Source organism: Mytilus trossulus, chromosome 9 (genome assembly GCF_036588685.1).
Source record: "Mytilus trossulus isolate FHL-02 chromosome 9, PNRI_Mtr1.1.1.hap1, whole genome shotgun sequence".
Classification (NCBI taxonomy): domain Eukaryota; kingdom Metazoa; phylum Mollusca; class Bivalvia; order Mytilida; family Mytilidae; genus Mytilus; species Mytilus trossulus.
The window spans coordinates 79,477,655-79,499,615 of NC_086381.1; the positions used below are offsets into that span (position 1 = coordinate 79,477,655).

Genomic DNA, 21,961 nt, shown 5'->3' on the forward strand with positions numbered 1-21,961 from the left:
TAAACTTGTAAATCCAATTTCAAGTTTTAAAAGTTCCTCAATTTAAAATAATACATGATGTATTTGCGTTATTTTATATTTGTTTAATTAAAATAATGCATTCAAATACATATAATGTTTATTTTTATTCAATTTTCCACAAAACATTTTAGCTTATTTTAAAAGAAAGTAAGTATGACTGTACATTTTATTTAAATTATTTATATACATATACTTTAACCGTGAGAAAAAAATATAAGCTTTGGTGAGCTCTATAACCGACTATCATATAAAAACCGCAATGTATGAACGTTACACAATTAAAGATGAACGTTTCACAAATGCACGTTATCTGATCTACACAATTATACACGATTGACGAACGAACGATACACGGTTATAAGAATGAATGATTGATGAACGCACGATATACGCACGATACACGGTTAAGAATGAATGATTGATGAGCGCACGATACACGCACGATACACGCACGATACACGATTAAGAATACACGATGCACGCACGTTACACGGAAAATACACGGAACGATGAATGATGAACGCACGATTGGTACACGCACGATACACGCACGATGCACGCACGCAACACGCACGATACACGATGAACGCACGGAATAATGGTCAGTTTGAATTTTAGAAGGTCTGTAAATGTTTTTTTCCTCGAATCCCGAAAAGTGAAGAGTTTTTAATACGTGTAAATCCCGAATTCACACAAACGACGTTTATAAATGATCTGTTCAAGAGTTTAATTTCACTTTTCAAAATATTTCAGACACGTTAATAATATATGTTATTAGTAAGAGAAAAAAAATTGTTTGATGAAAATTTTCGATAACATTTATTTATTTTTGTTCGTCGTACCATTGTAATTTATGTTTAAAGTCATAAGAAACCTCAAATCAAAAAAAAATAATGCATATGTTTTTTTATAACTCAATGGATAGTTTTCATTATAAAACTTATGTACATATACTTTTTTCTGAAGAAAATTCTTTAATTTATTCATATTTAGAACAAGTTTACTTTATTTTAATTGTTTCCAGGAAGCAATTTCCCCGACATATTTTCCGTATGCAAAGTGACCTCAGTGTGACCCATCCGGTGATCACAATACGCATGGATGTCTTTAAAATAAACTATTATCTGAATTAACATGTTAAACACGTGCTCAATTTCCATGTTTTTTTGTTGATTTTTTGTCGATTGTTGACAAACAGGTGACAATCGTTAAACTTCGGCTTCAAAACACAAATTTAATTACCTGCCATATTTTCACAACAACACTGACCGATTAAAAAAAAATGACGATTATACGAAATTTACACGAAAAAAATTATAAATTCGTGCACAGAAGATTAAGTTTATGATGTTTGTATGCATTGATTCAAGAATTGGAAGAACATTATGTTTCACCGGTCACTCGTTTCTTATGACTTTAAAGTGACTTATAGACCCACAGGGTCGGGTGTTCTAATTATTGTTTTTATATCTCACTGTATTATATAATATTTTGTGAAAAACACATGTCACTGTAATAAATAATTTACTTACTTACTTACTTACTAATTAGTGCTAGCTTCACAAAGAAAATATCCACTGACATGCATAATATTTAGTGCCATGGGTCAGGCATGGTCTGTCTGATTTTATAGGGATGCCAATATGGAAAATCAAAGATAAGATTGATTGAACCATTGTAATTGCAACCGATCTTACTTTCACTTGAATACATTAACCTGCTATCTTGTCGACTTTACAGCTAATTTCCTAATGCTTGTAGAGTAAAGCTTTGATAGGCTTCCTTGCTTAGTTTATATAAACATGGATTCAAGCTTTGTAAACAACATTGACATCTTCAAACAATATAGAGGCATATTTTAATCTGTATATATTATATTTAAATTTGATTGGACATTATAGCAATTACAATTGTAAAATATACAAACTAAGCAAGCAAGCTAACCAAAGTTTTGCTTTACATGCATAAGGAAATTAGCTGTAAACATACAAATAGCCGCTATATCACGAGAAGAGACCACGATAAAATTTGAAAGTTAAACAAATCTTAGTTTTCACGAGAACGAATATTTTGTTAAAGAGTTGTAGTGATCAGATCATCAATGACATAATTTTAAAAATAAGACGACAAGGTTGAAAATAGTTCTAGACGTCTTATAGCAAGAAAGTCTCCTCACTCAGCTTGTGGTTTTGTGTTGGTGGTGGATAGAGGCACATCGACTTACAATTGACCATTTCTCTGCGGTTACAATTAAAGCTCGAGGTCGAAATCGACACTAGGGAGATAACATTAAATTTTTACAAGGTAGGGGTGGGGGAGTTGTGGCCAAGATGGAATATGTTGTCAAGCAAACTTTTTCGTGCATGTGACTTCATATTTGAAAAGGGATAAGAAATGTCTTACTTGATAAGTTCTGCATTGCATTTAAAACATCCATTGCAAGAATATCGTATAATTAGAAATCATTGTCCGCTGTTGGAAGTTTAATTTTGCCATTTTTCGTGCTTGTCATAAAACAATATTTCAGGTGTTTCGATTGTTAAACTCGTTGAATCAGAAAACGAACATATTCCATCTCAAACTGAGAAAGAGTGGCTCATTTACATTAATTTTATCAATGATTATCGTTTATAAGATGTTGTACTTTCAATGCTATTTATAAACGCCGAGTAAAATTTTAAATGTTTCGTATAAAATTTTTAAATTGTTCATCTTAAAAAGTATTCAGAAGACAATGGGACATATCGAAGAATCTTTGAGTTCTGACGAAAACTATAGTGTTTTTATTCTATCTTTCCACAAAGTATATAAAAGTACCAAGCGTTTTTCTCAACTTTGACAACCTTATTCTGTAACAGATCTTGGCAGAATTTTTCAACGGCAATTTTCAAAGCGCTTAGACTATTACAGTGCATCGTTACGATTCAAATACGATTTAATGGTATAGAAAAACTTTGCAGCTGACTAACTATTGACAAAAACATGCTACATTTGAGAAAAATGGCTGTAAAGATTTTACATATATCTGCCGTCGCCATATTGGGATAGTCGTAATTCCAGTTACGGTTATCAGTTTAATACCAGTGCAGTTGAGTAAAATGGTGCAGTTATTCAAATGCAGATTTAAATATTATCAATATTAAACCCAATACCGCAAGCACCTATGGTCATCTTGGTGAGAATAGTATTCACTATTTTGTAAGTGCCCTTTTATCAACGAAGCAAGAGAAATATTGTTTTCAAAATTAGAAATATCTACTATATAAAAAAGAAGATATGGTATGATTGCCAATGAAACAACTATCCACAAAAGACCAAAATGACACAGACATTAACAACTATAGGTCACCGTACGGCCTTCAACAATGACCAAACCTATACCGCATAGTCAGCTATAAAAAAACAAATATGTAAAACATAAACAAACGACAACCACTGAATTACAGGCTCCTGACATGGGTCAGGCACATACATAAATAATGTATATCCATTTTGCTTTTATTAGCTGGTGACGGAGACATATATCAGAAATACACTAAGATTAAGAACAGTCAATTAAAATTCGGAATTACTATACTTCTCAACTCTTCACTAGAGTTCAGTTTTATATATTACTCTTATACGTTTTGTTTTTGAAACAATGCTATATTTTGTCAAAAGATAAGCACAATAACCCCAAAGCGAATTGTGAGAAGTGGTTTCGTATTTAGTTTTCGTTAAAGAAAAAAAAAATAATAGTTTATGTAATATAACTACTCTTATACGGTGTTGCGTTTATATCTTTTGAATTCATTGGTGCAATTGGATGCAAACAATAATGACCATAAAATGTCAGATTTGCGAAATCAGAAAGTAACCCTAACAACTAAATAGTTGAAAACCTAGAGATCAATGTTTAACATTCGCCAGCAATGAGCATTTTTCATAAATAAAACATGATTTAGGTGAATACTTTGCGAGTAAAGAAAAAGAGACTACTGACAATAGATTTGTAATTAACCCCATGCTTGATGGGTACAAATTAGTATCCAGGAATTACCACTTTGTATTACACCACATTACAACAGAAATTAGAAAATACATGTAGGGACTCGAAGTATTTCTAAGACATTGCTATTTATCTGTTCTATGTAGCTTTTTTTCTGGCAAACACGGTTTTATAAATGCTGACAGGTACCGACAATTGAAAAACAATCGATCTGTTTAAAATAAGAAATGAAAATAATTGTTTTTTTATGGCAAATAAGAAAAATGACCGTTTGATTTGAAATTGTTTAAGATTATTCAGAATAGATTGAAATAGATAAAAATACCGTATTTTAATGTGAAAAGGCTAGACTTTATTTATGTCGTAGGGATGTTTTTGAGTGGTTTTGTTTACAATTATTTCCCATTATTTCCCTAGTGAAAATCTGCAATAATTATTGTTTCATCATGTTGTTTGATTTTCACATTATAACAAAACTAAGAATGGGAAGGTTGAATTTATAGTTAGCTGTTTAATGTCCAGTGACAACTATTAGATGTATCATTAGGAGGACATTTACAATGTTATACTAACATAAGATGTATGTGTCATTATATGTTGTGTCACATACTATAAATATGTAGTTTTATGGCAATAAAGATTTGTATTGAATTATAATACGTTATTCTGATTGGCTACACTGCAGTCTTGCGTTATTCCTTAATCAATTTCATTACACAATAGAATGTATCATTCAAGATGACACGAGGTCCAACAATTACGGAAGCCGTAAGGGGACACACAAAACATTAGAAAATATTTTTTTTTAATTCGAGATCACGATCAAACATTACCGTTTTACCGAGATCTCGATAAAAAATATATCGTTATCTCGATAAAACGAAATTGTTATATTGATATCTCGGATTATTAAATCATTATCTCGGATTATTAAATCGTTATCTCGATTTATTATATCGAGATCTCGGATTATTATATCGAGATCTCGGATTATTATATCGAGATCTCGGATTATTATATTGTTATCTCGGTTTAATACATAGTTTCGTTTTCTCAAGATAACGATATAATAATCCGAGATCTCGATATAAGAGTTTCGTTTGTCGAGATAACGATATAATAATTTGAGATCTCGATATAACAGTTTCGTTTTCTCGAGATAACGATATAATAATTTGAGATCTCGATATAACAGTTGCGTTTTCTCGAGAAAACGAAACTGTTATATCGAGATCTCGGATTATTAAATCGTTATCTTGGTTTAATATATCGAGATCTCGATAAAAATGTATCGTTATCTCGAGAAAACGAAACTGATATATCGAGATCTTGGATTATTATATCGCTATCTCGAGAAAACGAAACTCTTATATCGAGATCTTGAATTATTATATCGTTATGTCGATTTATTAAATCGAGATCTCGGATTATTATATTGTTATCTCGATTTATTAAAACGAGATCTCGGATTATTAAATCGTTATCTCGGTTAAATATATCGAGATCTCGATAAAAATATATCGTTATCTCAATAAAACGAAACTGTATTTCTGAATTCGTCATTTTGTTGTTATCTAACAAATACTCGAATTAATATCAGAAAAAAAAATGCAAAGCATTCTTTAAAAATTTTAACTTAATTCATTCATTTATTTAGTTTCAGAGAATAAACTAGTGGATTTCCCTAACTATTTTTAAACGAAATTCCTTTTTACAATGTATGGACGACCTGAATACCAAAACATATATATATAAGTATTAAAATACTCAACGTATTCTTTGTTTTTATTTTCACGTTACCTTTGCTGTTAATAGACCTCATTTGAAAGCCTATTAATAGAGGAACAAAAATTATATAGTCAATATGTTCCGCAACGCAAATTAGAGAAGTATTGAAGGACCTTAAAATAGAAATACGGCTGAACATTATGAAAAAGCTTATTTTAAATAATGGAATGAACTTCAGCGACCCGTCAGCCACAAATTAAGGAAAACTTGATACACCATTTGAAAGCTTATTAAAAGAGGAACAAAATGATATAAATAGTATGTGCCGCAATGACAGTTAGAGAGGTTACTGAAGACCTAAATGCCAAAATACACGTGAATATTAAGAAATGGCCAATTTTGAATAATGGAATGGATGTTTGGAATATTGGAATAGACTGTCGCGACCCTTCAACCCCTAATTCCAAATATATAGTATACCTAATTCGAAAGCTTATTAATATACCATTGTATCCCTCTTTCTATAAGCTTTCAAGTAGTGTATAAAGGGTCGAAGGGTCTGTGTTACTCCTCTAATAAGCGTTGCGGAACATATTGACTATATGTCTTCTGTTTTCTATAAATAAGCTATATAAGGTATAAGGTATGTATGTAATTAGGGGCTGCAGGATTGCAGCAGTCCATTCCATTTTTCAAAATATCGATTCCATTATTCAAAATAAGCTATTTCTTAATGTTCACGCGTATTTCGACATGTAGGTTCTATGTCAATCCTCAAATATGCGTTGGGGAACAGATTGACTATATGTCTTTTGTTCTCTATAAATAAGCTTTTGAATGAGGAATAAGGTATGTATGTAAGTAGGGACTAAAGGATCGCAGCAGTCCATTCTATTATTCAAAATATCCCTTCCATTATTCAAAATTGGCTACATATTTCTTAACGTTCACGCGTATTTAGGCATTTAGGTCCTTCGTAACCCACTCTTATGGTCATTGCGGCACATATTATTTGTAACCATTAAGTTTCTCTATTAATAAGCTTTCAAATGGTCTATAAATTTTTTCTTAATTATGGGCTGACGGGTCGCAGAAGTTGACTCCATTATTCAAAATAAGGTATTTTATGATGTTCACCCGTATTTCTATTTTTAGGTCCTTTGTTACTCCTCTAATATGCGTTGCAGGACATATTGACTATATTCCTTTTGTTTCTCTATTAATAAGCTTTCGAATAAGGTCTTATGTATATCTGTTTAGGGTCTGAAGGGTCGCAACAGTCCATTCCATTATTCAAAATATCCCATTCATTATTAAAAATTGGCTATTTTTTAAATTTTCACGCCTATTTTGGCATGTAGGTCTTCTGTAACCCCTCTAATGGTCATTGCGGCAAAATGGACATGTTATATCTATAAATATGGCATGAAGAACATCAAAGGTACTGTGAAAATAAAAAATGGTAACGTTGAGTATTTTAATATATTTATATGTTTTGGTAGTCAGGTTTTCCATACATTGAACCAAGGAATTTCGGTTAATAATAGCTAGGGAAATCCACTAGTTTATTCTCCGAAACTAAATAAATGAATGAATTAAGTTAAAATTTTTAAAGAGTGCTTTGAATTTTTGTTTCTGATATTAATTTGAATATTTGTAAGATAACATCAGAATGACGAATTCAGAAATACAGAATACAGATTCGTTTTATCGAGATAACGATATATTTTAATCCAGATATCGATATATTTAACCAAGATAACGATTTAATAATCCGAGATATCGTTTTAATAAATCGAGATAACGATATAATAATCCGAGATCTCGATACAACAGTTTCGTTTTCTCGAGATAACGATATATTTTATATCGAGATCTCGATATATTAAACCGAGATAACGATTTAATAATACGAGATCTCGATATAACAGTTTCGTTTTATCGAAATAACGATACATTTTTTATCGCGATCTCGGTAAAACGGTAATGTTTTATCGTGATCTCGAATTAAAAAAAATATTTTCTAATGTTTTGTGTGTCCCCTTACGGCTTCCGTACACAATAGAGGGCACAGGTAAATTAAATAAAACTTGATAAAAATCGTGTTTTCATAATCCTAGCTAAAAAAATGTATTTATAAGTATTAAATGCTTCTTTTTGTAACTTCATAGGGTTGTAAAAGCGTTGACCGCGCGCATATTTTTAGAATGAAGCGCTTTGGCGCTTCTTACAAAATGTTCTTCGGTCAACACTTTTACACCCCAATGAAGTTACAAAAAAGCATTCAATACTTAAAATAAATATGAACAAGGACATCCTGTGTTATGCAAACATGTGTATTTCGGCACAAGCGATGACCTATAGACCGTGTGTATCATATGTATATTTAGGGTGGGTTGCTCCGAATTAAGGAGGTATAAATACAGGAAAATAAAGAAAAAAAAATACAAAATTAGAATAGTGTAAAAGTATAACGGGCAAAATAAAGAACAGAGGGAACTGGTAAAAGAAAATTAAGGAAAATGGTATAAGAAAAATCAGGAATAGAGAGAAATGGTCTATTTTTTTGCCGGACAATTGTTGATGATTGTTTAAAGTAAAGGGCATTTATAGGTAAAATAATACACAATCGTTTGTACATTGGTAGGGATTTATATTTGGAGTTGATGAGGCACATAATGAATAATTGTTTTTGTTTGAAATTTCTCGAATATTTTTTTTTTTCGTCTGATTTTAAAATGAATAAAAAAATCTATTAAACAAAACTAAATGGTTAATTACGAAATATCTATACTATTAAACGAGAAGACCTCATTTTTGGTGTCGCTTCTCTCCTTTCCACAATAAATTAATCAACACGCCTCTGTGTCCTATAGGTACAGTGCATAGTCGCATTTGTCATCCATTCATATGATTATTCAGATTGAGTTATTTTGGGAGAAAAAACGAGAAAAAAGGCATCCGGATATTGTCCCGTCATTGGACAAAATTTTAAGTCAGATTAGACTTTTGGTTTGCGTTTTTCTGTATACTTTGAACATACATATATACAAAGAATAAAGTGTATTTTCAGATTTCTATCTGCTATCATTTTCAAGTTTACTATCCACGGCGGTCACAGAGTTTATTAAATAGAGAGGGTCTGTATACTATATCAATGACCACCATGGATCGATTAGTAAACTTAGAATTGAAAGTAAATACATTATATTTATATAGTAATGAATGTTCATAATATACAGATAAGCGCTAAAAATATTCATGTGAACTTTTGATACCTTTTCTGAAATTCTCCAGTCATTAAATCTTTTACAAAATTCCTTGATCACAAAAAAAAGAAGATGTGGTATGATTGCCATGTTGAGACAACTCTCCACAAGAGTCCAATATGACACAGAAATTAACAACTATATGTCACCGTACGACCTTCAACAACGAGCAAAGACCATACCGCATACTCAGCTTCAAAAGGCCCCGAACTGACAATGTAAAACAATTCAAACCAGAAAACTAGCGGCCTTATTTATGTACAAAAAGTGAACGAAAAACAAATATGTAACACATAAACAAACGACAACCACTGAATTACAGGCTCCTTACTTAAATGTTCATAACATACTAAATGAAAACTATGTTCATATTGAAATTGATAGAAAACCAAAAATTGGGAATTTTGGAAATAAAGGAGGAGGGATAAAAAAAAAGAAGCATTTTCCTGTCCCAAATAACCTATATATGACTTATGATACTTTTGCTGAAATTCTCCAGTCATTCAATATTTTACAAAATTCTTCCAACAACACTTTACATACTTTAAACTACGCTCTGAATGCCCGCGATTTCGCGGGTGTGTTCTAGTATAGATAAAACTGCTATTCAGTCGATTTTAAAAGACATGCTCTAAAAGAGAATACATAAAAGATATTTAAAAATCTTTTTGAACAAAAAGTCAACCTCAAGACACAGAATATATTTTTGTAAGAACATTATATTAATTCCGACTTCCATCTAAAATAACTTGAATTGTTCATTTGAAAAAAAAGGGTGATACCTTAGGCTATTTTCAAAAAAATGTTGATTGATCCGAACTTTACGCATATTATCACCTATATAAAAAGATTTAACAGAACACAATTCCTGTTTTATATTTTTTTTTAAACATACACGCTAAACGAAACGATGTACGCTAAACGATACGATATACGCTAAACGAAACGATGTACGCTAAACGATACGATATACGCTAAATGAAACGATTAACGCAAAACCATAGGATATACGATAAAAGGGCGCTTATGTTATCGTTTATGGTATGGTTTATGGTACATGGTTTCGTTCGTACATCATTCGTTCAGCGTCCATACAACGTTCGGTCAGCGTTTCGTTTGCATTCGTACACCGTTCGGATAGCGTACGTACATCTTTCGGGCATCGTCCGTACATGGTTCGGGCATCGTTCGTATTGTTAACTTTTACGTTACACGGACTGTAATTTATAGTTTCAATTCTCAATTTTTGATTGTCTAATTTCACCTAAGTACATCCTTAAGCGAAGAACAGGAGACCATTTTGAACCGTTGGAGAGGATGTTTTTGATAATGTTAACCGAGGACATGTTGGGTGTTCGTTTTTCATCAGATTTGAATCATTTTAACAGTTGCACAAATTGTGTCCATTTTTTGGTTTTTTTTATTTTTTTTTGGGGGGTGGGGGGGCATTTTTTGTGACACATCAAAAATAAAAAATACAAAATTATATATGTATTATTCATTCGAAGCACTGTTCTGGTTTAACCTTCATCCGGAATGCTTAAAGCAAATATTTGAAAACTAAGATGTATTAGAACCGAAACAGTTAAAGATATTTAAGGTAGATCATAAGTAAATGTTTTTTGAGACAGAATTTTCTTATAATTTGCCAAAATGAAGATTTTACTATGCTTTTTTCAAAAATATAATAAAAAGTATGGGTCACCGTGCTATTTTTCAAGCTATGAGTCGTTTAAAATGCATAAATTTGGTTAGTTTGTTCATGAAAAAACACATAAGAGTGCATTAAAAAAATTCTATGAGATAGAATTTTGAAATAAATTGTGAGAAGATAGGTTTCATAATATGTTTTAAGAAAAGAAAAAGAAAACATGGTGTCACCGAACTTGTTTTCTTGCCACAAGTAAAAATAAAAAAAATCCCTATTAGCCCAGTATAAATTTTGTACTAAAAGAGTTATCTCCCCTTAAATGGCTCATTTGGAAAAAAATGATTTTAAAAACTAAGAAGGTTGATATTTGTTAAAATATTTTGAATAATACAATATATAAAGAAACAGTTTAACCATTAAATTGCAAATCTGTTTCCAAATTTGCTGATTTTGGCAAATGACTATACCGTTTTTGTACTGTGATTTTTCAATCCAAGATGGCGGTATACCATGAATCTACCTTAAATGACCAGGAAGAAATAGCAGAATATATAGTTTGTTTCCTTGGAGCATTGTGAATTATTATACCGTATATGATCACGATGATGTTTCAACATTGTTTCATCAAAGGATATTTCACTGTTTTCCTTCATTTTTATAGATCTTACACACTGTTTACAAGGAACATACAAATACTTCCGTCTATTTGTGCGGTATTGTGAGCGCTATTAAGTGAAAGAAGTGTTTTTTTTTAAATATAGTTATACGGAGAATTTCATCGTAAGTGCTATAATATTTCATCAATGATATCCTCAATGCTCTTCAACTTTGTACTTGTTTATCTTTATAAGTACTTCGATATAAGCGTCACTGATAGGTCTTATTTAGACAAAACGCGCGTCTGGCGTACTAAATTTTGATCCTGGTACCTTTGCTAACAATACATGCTATATGACTATGATAACATTGATATTGAAGATTTAATTCAGTAATGTCTGCGACTCATTAAATATTTGTACAGGAACTATGTTTTTTAGGAATCATAGTAAAGTAAATCACGATAACTGCATTTTAAACGCTCTATAGGTTGCATTTCTGTAAATATTGACAATGCAATTTCCAATAGGAACACCTATTACGGCTAAAACTGTACCACATTTACAATGAAGTTTTGAAAAAAATCTTATCCTAGAATTGAAAGTTCATATGCACTACAATTTTTTTCAAAGGTCAAAATATAGAGTTGTGCGGCATATTTTCATCGTTCATATGCCCTGAACTTCTCATATTTAAACTAACAATAATGTTCTTAACTACCCCTACCTCGAATGAAAGGTTACCACAGATTTCAAATTAAACAATATGCACATGCTTATTTACTGGTAACATTCCCAAGTTATGTCTCTGTAAGATGGAACACAGAGAGCATAACTGGGAACCAGTATGTAAACAAAATATTTTTTTCTATGAATATTCAAGATCTCCCCAAAAGAGGCGTGTTTTGAGAAACAGCTGTATCTTAAAAGTGCAACCTAAACAAACATTTATTTAAAAAGAAAACTCTCTGAAATCAGTTTTTCTCACATTAATACTCATTTATCAGAATAATAGCCTTAAAGAAAACACTGCGTATACTCTAAGTTTGTATTTACTGTACATGTGATACTCCCTCCGCTGTTTCAATTTTTTAAAAATTTGAAAACAAGACTTTAATTATTGCAAGCTTACACTATTTGCATATTTTCTGATAAAAAATGCCTAGAACCAGTTTAAAACTGTTTTGGTAACATATTGAATGCATATCAGAATACTATTAAATGTAATGTTTAGCATTCAATCATTACAACATTCAAGATTATATAAAGTATCCAATCCAGCCTCTATCTCCAGTCCACATCTTAATGTATGCCTGTTTGTCAATTAAAGTACACATTTTCTGCCTCAAATGGTCAATTTAGAATTCTTGTCACAACAGTATCAACTGTAACCATATATCTGACAAAATTTAGCAAATATATGTACTAGAAGTGTCCAAACAAAGCCATATTTGCAATAGTTGTATATATGCAAATACCAGTCTGAGATATAAATTCACTTAAAATGTTATAGAGATGTCTGCTAACATCTGATTTTTGCATAACTTCCAAACATAGATATTGTCTTCTATATCAAGAGCTTTTAAATCATAAAATCATAGCATTTACAAGTTAAATTATTTGTTTTGTGACCCAGGGAGTAGGCAATTTTCTATGTGTTTGTCCCTGTGGCCTCAAGTTTCCTAAACATTCTGCTGTTTCTAGCACTTTTGAATATTTAGTACATATCCAGGTGGAACATTTGTTGAGATGTTTTTTTTTTCTAGTTTGTATTTATTGTGCCGTGGTGACAAAAAAGTAGATTCAGGTGTTGCAGCTTACTTTTGGATTATCGAAAGGACACAAACACCCCATACAAAATGTTCAGGAAGGATCTATGAGTTTCATTGACTGCGAAGAGTAAATACAAGCACTTCTTAACAATTTAACTTACAAATATTCAAATATTACGAATACATTTTGTATCCAGGACTTTAAGTAGACTATGCATACTGTAATAAAATTAACGGTACCAATTTTTTTGCACCAGATGCGCATTTCGACAATACATGTCTCTTCAGTGATGCTCGTGGCCAAAATATTTGAAATCCAAAACTTATATAAAAGATGAACAGCTATAATCCAAAAGGTCAAAAAAGTATAGCCAAATCCGTGAAAGGAATCAGAGCTTTGCATGAGGGAGATACATTCCTTAATTTATATTAATTTCTAATATTTTGTAACAGCACATTTTAATAACACAAAAAAGTCCGTATTTTCATGCTAGTACCGAAGAACTGGCTACTGGGCTGGTGATACCCTCGGGGACTGATAGTCCACCAGCAGAGGTATCGACCCAGTGGTAGTAATAAAATTAACGGTACCAATTTTCTTGCACCAGATGCGCATTTCGACAATACATGTCTCTTCAGTGATGCTCGTGGCCAAAATATTTAAACTGTGAATTTATGCTGAGTCATCATATTTAAGGCCCATGAATCTATCAATCTCCATTAAATATTTATAAAACTTCATATTTGTGATTAATTTCTTTAAAATCTGTGAAATGAAGCCAATTTGGTTAAATTCTGAATGTTCTCCCTTTTCACCCTATATAGGTTGCATCTGTAAATATTGACAATGCAATTTCCCATAAGAACTCCTTTTACCACTTTTACAATGAAGTTTTGAAAAATTCTTATCCTAGAATTGAAAGTTCATATGCACCACAATTTTATTCAAAGGTCAAAGTGTAGGGCTGTTCGGCATATTTTCAACGTTTATATGCCCTAAACTTCTCAGAGTATAAACTAACACTAAATGTTCCTAACTACCCCTACCTCGAATGAAAGTTTACCACAGATTTCAATGTAAACAATGCGCACATTTCTATTTACTGGTATCATTCCCAAGTTATATCTCTGTGAGATGGAACACAGAGAGCATAACTGGGATCCAGTATGTAAACATACATTTGTTCTCTCCAAAAGAGGCGTGTTTTGAGAAACAGCTGTATTTTCAAAGTGAAACCTATAGTGTATAGTTCATTATATTTGTATACATTGAACATTGCATTGAAGTATCTCAAATATAACTATATTGTATATGAAGTTTGTTTCAAATGCTCATAACACAAGTGTTTTAAGAGCGAGCCAACTAATTTATTTTTTTAAAGTTTTGTCCTGGGAAATAAAAAAAGAGCGAAAAAAGAGCGAAACCATGTCTAAGATAACAGCCGAAATATGCATACAAAGAAAAGAATAAACGTTTTTCTGGAGAAAAAAAATCACAAAGATCAACTGTAACATATTTTCTATTAAGAGGTAATAATTACATTAGATGTATGTTTCATTACTATACGTTATTCTGATTGGCTAACGGCACATCATGTGTTATTCCTCAAGCAGTTGTATCACTCATTAAAACTTATCATTCATGATGACACGAGGTCCCACAATAAAGTGCATAGGTAAATGAAATAAAAACTTGATAAAAGGCGTGTTTTCATGATCCTATAGGTAAAAATGTAATTATAAGTATTGAATGCTTTTTTTTGTAACTTTATAGGGTTGTAAAGTAAAAGCGTTGACCGTGCGCACATTTTAAGTATGAAGCGCCAAAATGTACTTCGGTCAACGCTTTTACACCCCAATACATTTAGAAAAAAGAGCATTCAATTCTTAATTGAAAAGTAAGTGAAAACGGATAAATACCTCTTTTTTAAGGTTGGATGTTCGAAAAATTAATGTATGCTAGTGTAAAGTATGCATATGTCCCATTGACTTTTTAATGTCTGTTCGTGAATTATTTTCCTTTATGAGGCGAGTTTGAAAATGGTTTATAATAAAGAAAAGTCTATTTAACGTTAATCAACTATCCAATTTAACCAAGGGTTGAGAATATGAAATAGGGAACATGCAATAGATGAACGAATAATGGTGTAGACACCATACAAGCTCAATCAGGATTTATAGTACAAACCTACTGGAAGAAAAACAATTTGTAAATGCAACGTTCTCGTGTCAGAAATAGCTGATATTGATAACTCTGTTAACAAAAATTTTGATATTTTTAAAACAAATCTTTCAGAACACACAAGACATATTTTAAAGTTTGAACCATTAATTGAATTGAGTATATATTCTTACTTGATATTTAGAATTGTTAGTAGGTTGTAGTCATTAAATGTTGAAAAAAGGTTTTAAATTTTGTCTCCTGCGTTGAGATATCACTATTACTTTAATATTGTGGATATAGATGTCTATATATGATTTCACTAGAATGTTTTATTACAATTGATGTTTTTCTTAATACTTGATTTTACAATTTTCATTCAAAGATTCCCTTTATTATGTTACTATTGAAATAATCAGAATACACGTTTACATACCGAACGATGTCATGGGTAATGTGTCTCGGAAAATAGATGAATCTGTTTTTGTAATCATAGTCCATGGCGTACACAGTGTCACTCTGCTCCACAAGTACTGTTACATTGCCTGTATCAATATCAAACTCCATAATTGCATTGTACGTTGAAAACAAAATTGTTCCTGTGAAAGCTGAAAAATGACAGGAATACTCATAAACATCTATACAACAAAAACCTTTAGTTCTTTAACTGTTATTTAAATATATAATGTACGTCGTATATTTGCTATTTGAACAGGATTAACTGGTATCCCGCATAGTGTTTGAGTTTAAAAGGTAGACCGGATGATTGTTTTTCCATCGAACGATCGATCGTCGTTCAACATGTTGCAGTATATCTTTGACCACTCAAAATAGGAAGCATTGGCGAGGAGCCTATTCATTTGTACAGTGTACATATACACTGTTACAAGAATTGATTATAACAAAGTAGCATCATACGTATGTATTTCAAAAGGTTTGTTGGCTCAACGTTGACATATATATATATATATATATCTGTTTGTTTTAATAGTGATTAATATAACTACTATTTATAGTAATTTGACTGCTGTAACACTATTTTTCACATTTATACCTATCATTTCTGTTAGTTTTGTTCGGACATCGATGTCAAACTAATGGACACATTAATACGACTGTCATACAAGGTTTAGTTAGTTAGAACATAAGGTTAAATTTAAAATTTCTACATAAGAAGATGCCTGTTTCAAGTCAGGTATATGACACTTGTTTGATTTGTTTGAGTTTCTAATTTTGTCATTTGATTACCCACTTACGAATTTTCTCTGGAATTAAGTATATCTGTGATTTTACTTTTTTTTAATACTAACCGTTTTTAAAATATCTAGATAAAACGGGGATATACACGTTTAGAGGTCAAGTTTGTGACCCTGTGAATAAACTCATCATATATACCAGGATTTAATTTAGTATATACGCCAGACGCGCGTTTCGTCTTCAAAAGACTCATCAATGACGCTCGAATCCAAAAAAGTTTTTAAAAAAAGCCAAATAAAGATGCTCCTTTTAATAAATCTATTTATACAATGACCCTGCTTTAAGTTCTAATTATATTCATCTAAAAAGGTTAAAATATAAAATGTTATTTGAATGCAGACAAAACGGCAAACAACAACTGTAAACATATTGTTTTGACTGAAGAAAAACATTTTTTAAGCTTTTATCATGTTTATCGTGCAGTTCTTTATGTTAAATTATACAGACAGGTTGCTCTTACTTATTTCAAGACATTAATATCTTGTTGACCATTTATCGGTGTGTAAGAAATGTTGTTGTTTTGTTTTAAATACTTGGCAATTATTGATTTGCTGTTTGAAACAGTTGTGCTGCATTCTAAATTTTATAAGCAAACAGATGTGCCAAATTGGGAACGTGCGTCAACGGAAATATGTGCGCAACTCGAAATTGAGTAAACGAAGAGAGGAAATTACTATGATATGTTTAACAGGGCAAGTTTTTCGTTAAGTAATATTTTGTACCTAAATTAGGCCGTTAGTTTTCTCGTTTGAATCTTTTTACATTTGTCATTTCGGGGCCTTTTATTGCTAGTTATGCAGTATGGGCGTTGCTTATTGTTGGAAGCTGTAGGGTGACCTATAGTTGTTAATTTCTGTATCATGTTTGGTTTATTGTGGAGAGTTGTCTCATTGGCAATCATACCACATATTCTTTTTTCATCAGTTATGCCTTAATGTTCATAAGGTAGTCTTCCTTAATCTGATTTATCGCATAATATTTTGTACCATGTTCTTAATTGTGGTTTTTACATGATATGTAACATATTAAAACTTCACGGGAACATATTATCTAGTAAAGTAAATGTTTGCAAAGATGCAGTGTATGGTAAGAAATAGGCAAACGGTAAATCACAGAAAAAACCATAACAAAAAAAAATCAATATCAAATGTACTGTGTATGTTAGACAAGATCAGATCACATGTAAATTGCTGTGAAATTGTATATTAATTGTATAAATACTTGAAACGGGTACAACATGTGGAGCTGGATTTGATAAAGCCCTTCCGGAGCACATGATATCACCCCGAATTTTTGGTAAGGTTCGTCTTTATTTTTCTTTGTTTTGTGTCGTGCAATATTTTGGTTTGCTTTCATTTTTAGCCCTGGCGTTGTCAGTTTATTATTGATTTATGAGTTTGAATGACCCTCGGGTATATTTCGCCCCTTTCTTGGAAACGTTTCTGAGTTATGTTTGATTCAATGAAGCAAAGGAAACTAAAATCCCACAAAAATACCAAACTCGGAGGAAAATTCAAAAAGGAAAGTCATCAATCAAATGGCAAAATCAAAAGCTTAATACATCAAACAATTTGACAACAACGGTCTTATCCCCGACTTGGTACAGGCTATCTCCCACATACGGAAAATTGCAGAACAAACCTAGTTTTAAAGCTAGATAAACCTCTCACTTTTATTGGGGTCCCATCAAATTACATTTCACAACATCTAAGAAAACAGCATATGCAATAAGATCACTACATAAAGTTTTTTTTTATTATTTAGCGTTTTTTTTTCACATTCGAAAAATAATATATGTACTTTAGGACTTCAGAATTAAGCATAATTATGTTACCGTGTCAACATGGAAACGGATGAAATAAGGATTCGTTTTATCAGCAACTCAATTAATGTTTTACAACTGACGTTTGTTAAATGTTAAATACAAACATGGGTCGAATTCGTATGATAACCTTTTCATCCTTCTTCAAATAAAGAAATAATTAATTGTATTTTATTACACCTGCATGTTTATATATGTTTATCAACAACTGCGAAACTTATCATTCATTGTTTCATTTATACAAAATTAAGAATAAAATAACATAATCAAAAATGATATAAAAAAAAAAAAAAAATTTAGTGGTTCAACAGACGTATTCTTGTTGTAAGTTTGAAGATTAATCCTAACAATATAACATATAACAATCCAGATAAAAACAACCGACACAAACTGATAATGCAGGTGTGTGACGTGATTTCGAACGTTACATAATCTTTTATTAAATGATTGATGTTGTTCCTGTGCTGAATCGTTATTAATATGCCATAATCTTCGTCCTCATTTACATATGTTTGAACCTCCTCAGTTAATACAGAAAATATGAACCTTAGTTAAGACACCTTATCATCCATACATGTCTCTTATTGATTAGATATACACGATTTCCACGTAATAAAGGACGCACACAAACAATTTTGAATTGTCATTTAAAACTGGTCTTCAGGAAGTCGTATCTCAATTTACACCGGAATGTCGTCAATGAAATTGGACACCCGTGATTTATCATGCCTTGTAAATAACAAATTGACAAATAGCAGAATACCCACTACTTATTTAAAACAAAAAAAAACATTCTGCATTGACAGTTATAGCACATGTGATTAACCTCAAGTTGTATCGAGTACATGAAAAATACATATCTTAATAATCAATTTGACCATTTACTTTCCAGATTCATTTCTAACCGATTTTCAACTCTTCAACAGTCTGAGTTTTAGAAAGGGATAATCAATGAATTTTGAAATTATAAATAGTGGTATGTCGGTAGCCTGGACATTTAATTATCTTCCAACGTCTAAAATGATGAGAATTATAAAAGATGAACTGAAAAGTAGACAGCTCTCTTACAAATACTTCCTAATATCTGTAAAGCTTGTCAGTACAAAATATAAAAATTTCACAAAAATACTCACATGATGGTTGTAGTTTGCAATGAAGTAAAAAACACATACACCACCAAACGTGTACCTCCATTTTCGTCAGTACTTATATTTCAACAAACAATATTTGATGTTTTTTGTTACCGTGAATCTAATAATAAAAACAATGTGTTCATGTAAGCGTTCATTTCTTTCAAGCATATTTTTTCCGGTATATGATCAATTATCACATGTTTTACACCAATTCAAAAAGATGTATTGTAAGTCAAAGCAAGATAAATATCTAAGATATTTATTTATTGCATCCCAAAGTTATGAGCCCGGTGTTAAATTATTTGGTGTTTTATTTACTAAAGGTAAATTGTAAATACACCCTCAAAATCAGTAGTATAAGACCGAAAATGCCCCTACCGAAATATTACCATTAATAATAATTACAGTTCATTGGTTTGGTCATCTCTATTTAAAACTCACACAGTAAAAGAGTTGAAATTCAAACCAGACAGAAAATTTAAATTCTAACAGCCATTTTTGGATGTATATACACAATAAGTAAACATTGTTTTACCTATAAATTGCCAATATTGACTTCCATTTCATTTTGGGGGTTTTGTGGAGTATGTTTGCCGTTGAGAGAAACATGATTTTAATAACTTTTTCTTACGATATAAGTCACGATTAAACTGTATTCTTGTGATGCATATTTTTTTCACTCTTGTCACGTGTTATCTCATTCATAAGTCATTCTAATTTTGTTATATGAGACGTTAAAACTAAATTGTTACTTCTACTGAATGTATTGTGGAAACAGACTATTGAATAGACCCTCACAAATCCACTAAAACCATACTTCTGTATCTATATTGTTACACAATTGTGGACCCTTTTCTTGTTTCGTTTACGTCCACATGGCGAGGATTTTAGGATAAAACATTCCATTTAAACCAAACATGTATATAAAAATCTGCATTGGTGCAGTCTAGTGTGGTAAAATCAGTTAATGTGTATCAAACGGATCAATAAATCCAATCTCGAAAAAAATATGTGTATTCTACAGTGTAGTTTAAATAGATCTACAGTGAACACAAGATCATGCATGTAGATTTGATGAGAGAAGTATACCGCTGTTCAATGGTCGATTAAGCGAAAAATAAGTCAGGGTCACAAGCCAAAAATTAAGGGAAACCCATCAACTATAAAAAGAAAAAATGAATGTCGCCCCAAAACTCAGACTTTGAACTCGTTTTAAACGAAATCGGTATCCCAAGTCAACCAAAAGGTGAACAATGTCACAAACAATGGCTACGATAATGATTTGTTCACAATTGCACGTGAACATGATTGAAAATCAACACAAAACGTCATCTTTAAATAGTTTTGTTTATACCCATGCTAAGTCAATTTGTCATTTACCAAATGTTTCTAAAGATTGGTCCTTCCTCCAAGAAAACTATGTTGTTTTCGCCGCAGCTTAAGTCCCAAACTTCATTGCTTTTGTGTGTAAATCACATTACATAAACTGATTTATATATGAACTGGGTATTTACAATTCACTTAGAAACTAAATATATACCCTCTCGACCCTTTGATGAAAAACTGGATCACTCATCATTGTAATATATACCATGTATACCTTAACTCAAGTGTAGTTACAAACAATGACATTTTGTTGGATCTTCTAAGTGCTCTAAGAAACTTCTTGTCCTACATTATCAACATCAATTTAATCAGCAATCAAAGATGGGCTTCTAAGTTATTCCGAAACAACATATTCTAGAGTATGCGTACATTAGATGTTGATATCAAAAAATTCCAAAGAGTACATAATATCTAAGACTCATTTATCTTGCAATATAATTTATATATACATTTGGCTTTCTACACTTTATATCAGTATTCAATATTCCAAATAAGAAGACAAATGGAAGAGTTTGTCCTGTTATGTTTCATAGAAAAGGATGGCCAATGTGGATACACGTAGCTTGTCTAAGTCAGGAATAAATTATACTGTGTAAGAAATCGCTCCGATTCTAACGAATAGTTTCTCTGAAACTGACATTATCAAGATATTTGATTTCTTGATTGACAATATATTTGTTACGTTTGGAGGACATGTGCAATATGCATTTCAATTGGAATCAAAACTGTGCCCCTCTTTTTGTTGACTTGTTCTTAAATTCAAATGAGGCTGATTTCATACAGGAACTTCTAAGCAAGGAAGAAAAAAGTAATTAGCATTTTCCTTTTTTTTCATACTGCTACATGATGTACATAAATTATGCTTTCTAATATTTGTTTTATTTTCACATTTCGTGATCGGTGTGAGAAAAATATTTCTCCTCACTAGTGAATTATCTGTGTTCGGCAAATGATAAGTCAAAATTATGACGTCAAAATGTTCTGTTTTATTCTGAATTTTCCTTTGACGTCATGAAAAAGGCAACCATTCCTGGTGACGTCGCATTTAAAGACACAAGTTTCTGAAAATCTTAGAAAAAGAAGGATACAAATCATCAGAGAAACAGATTCCGATACTATTTCTCGTGTATTACGTAATTTCGCCACTCTCGACAGTTAAATTTTAATTATTTAAAAA

The 21,961-nt window shown here is 31.3% G+C and overlaps 1 protein-coding gene across 1 annotated transcript in view; it reads right to left on the reverse strand.

The window, feature by feature from the left end:
* Positions 1 to 19,505, reverse strand: part of LOC134684962 (low-density lipoprotein receptor-related protein 1-like) — a 44,259-nt gene extending 24,754 nt beyond the window's left edge. Inside the window, exons 1-2 of the mRNA XM_063544285.1 lie at positions 19,399 to 19,505; positions 15,623 to 15,794 (exon numbers count right to left, since the gene is read on the reverse strand). Of these exons, the coding sequence (XP_063400355.1) occupies positions 15,623 to 15,794; positions 19,399 to 19,459 (233 nt within the window). The 5' untranslated portion in view covers positions 19,460 to 19,505. The remainder of the gene's footprint in view (positions 1 to 15,622; positions 15,795 to 19,398) is intronic.
* Between the last annotated feature and the right edge of the window lie 2,456 nt (positions 19,506 to 21,961).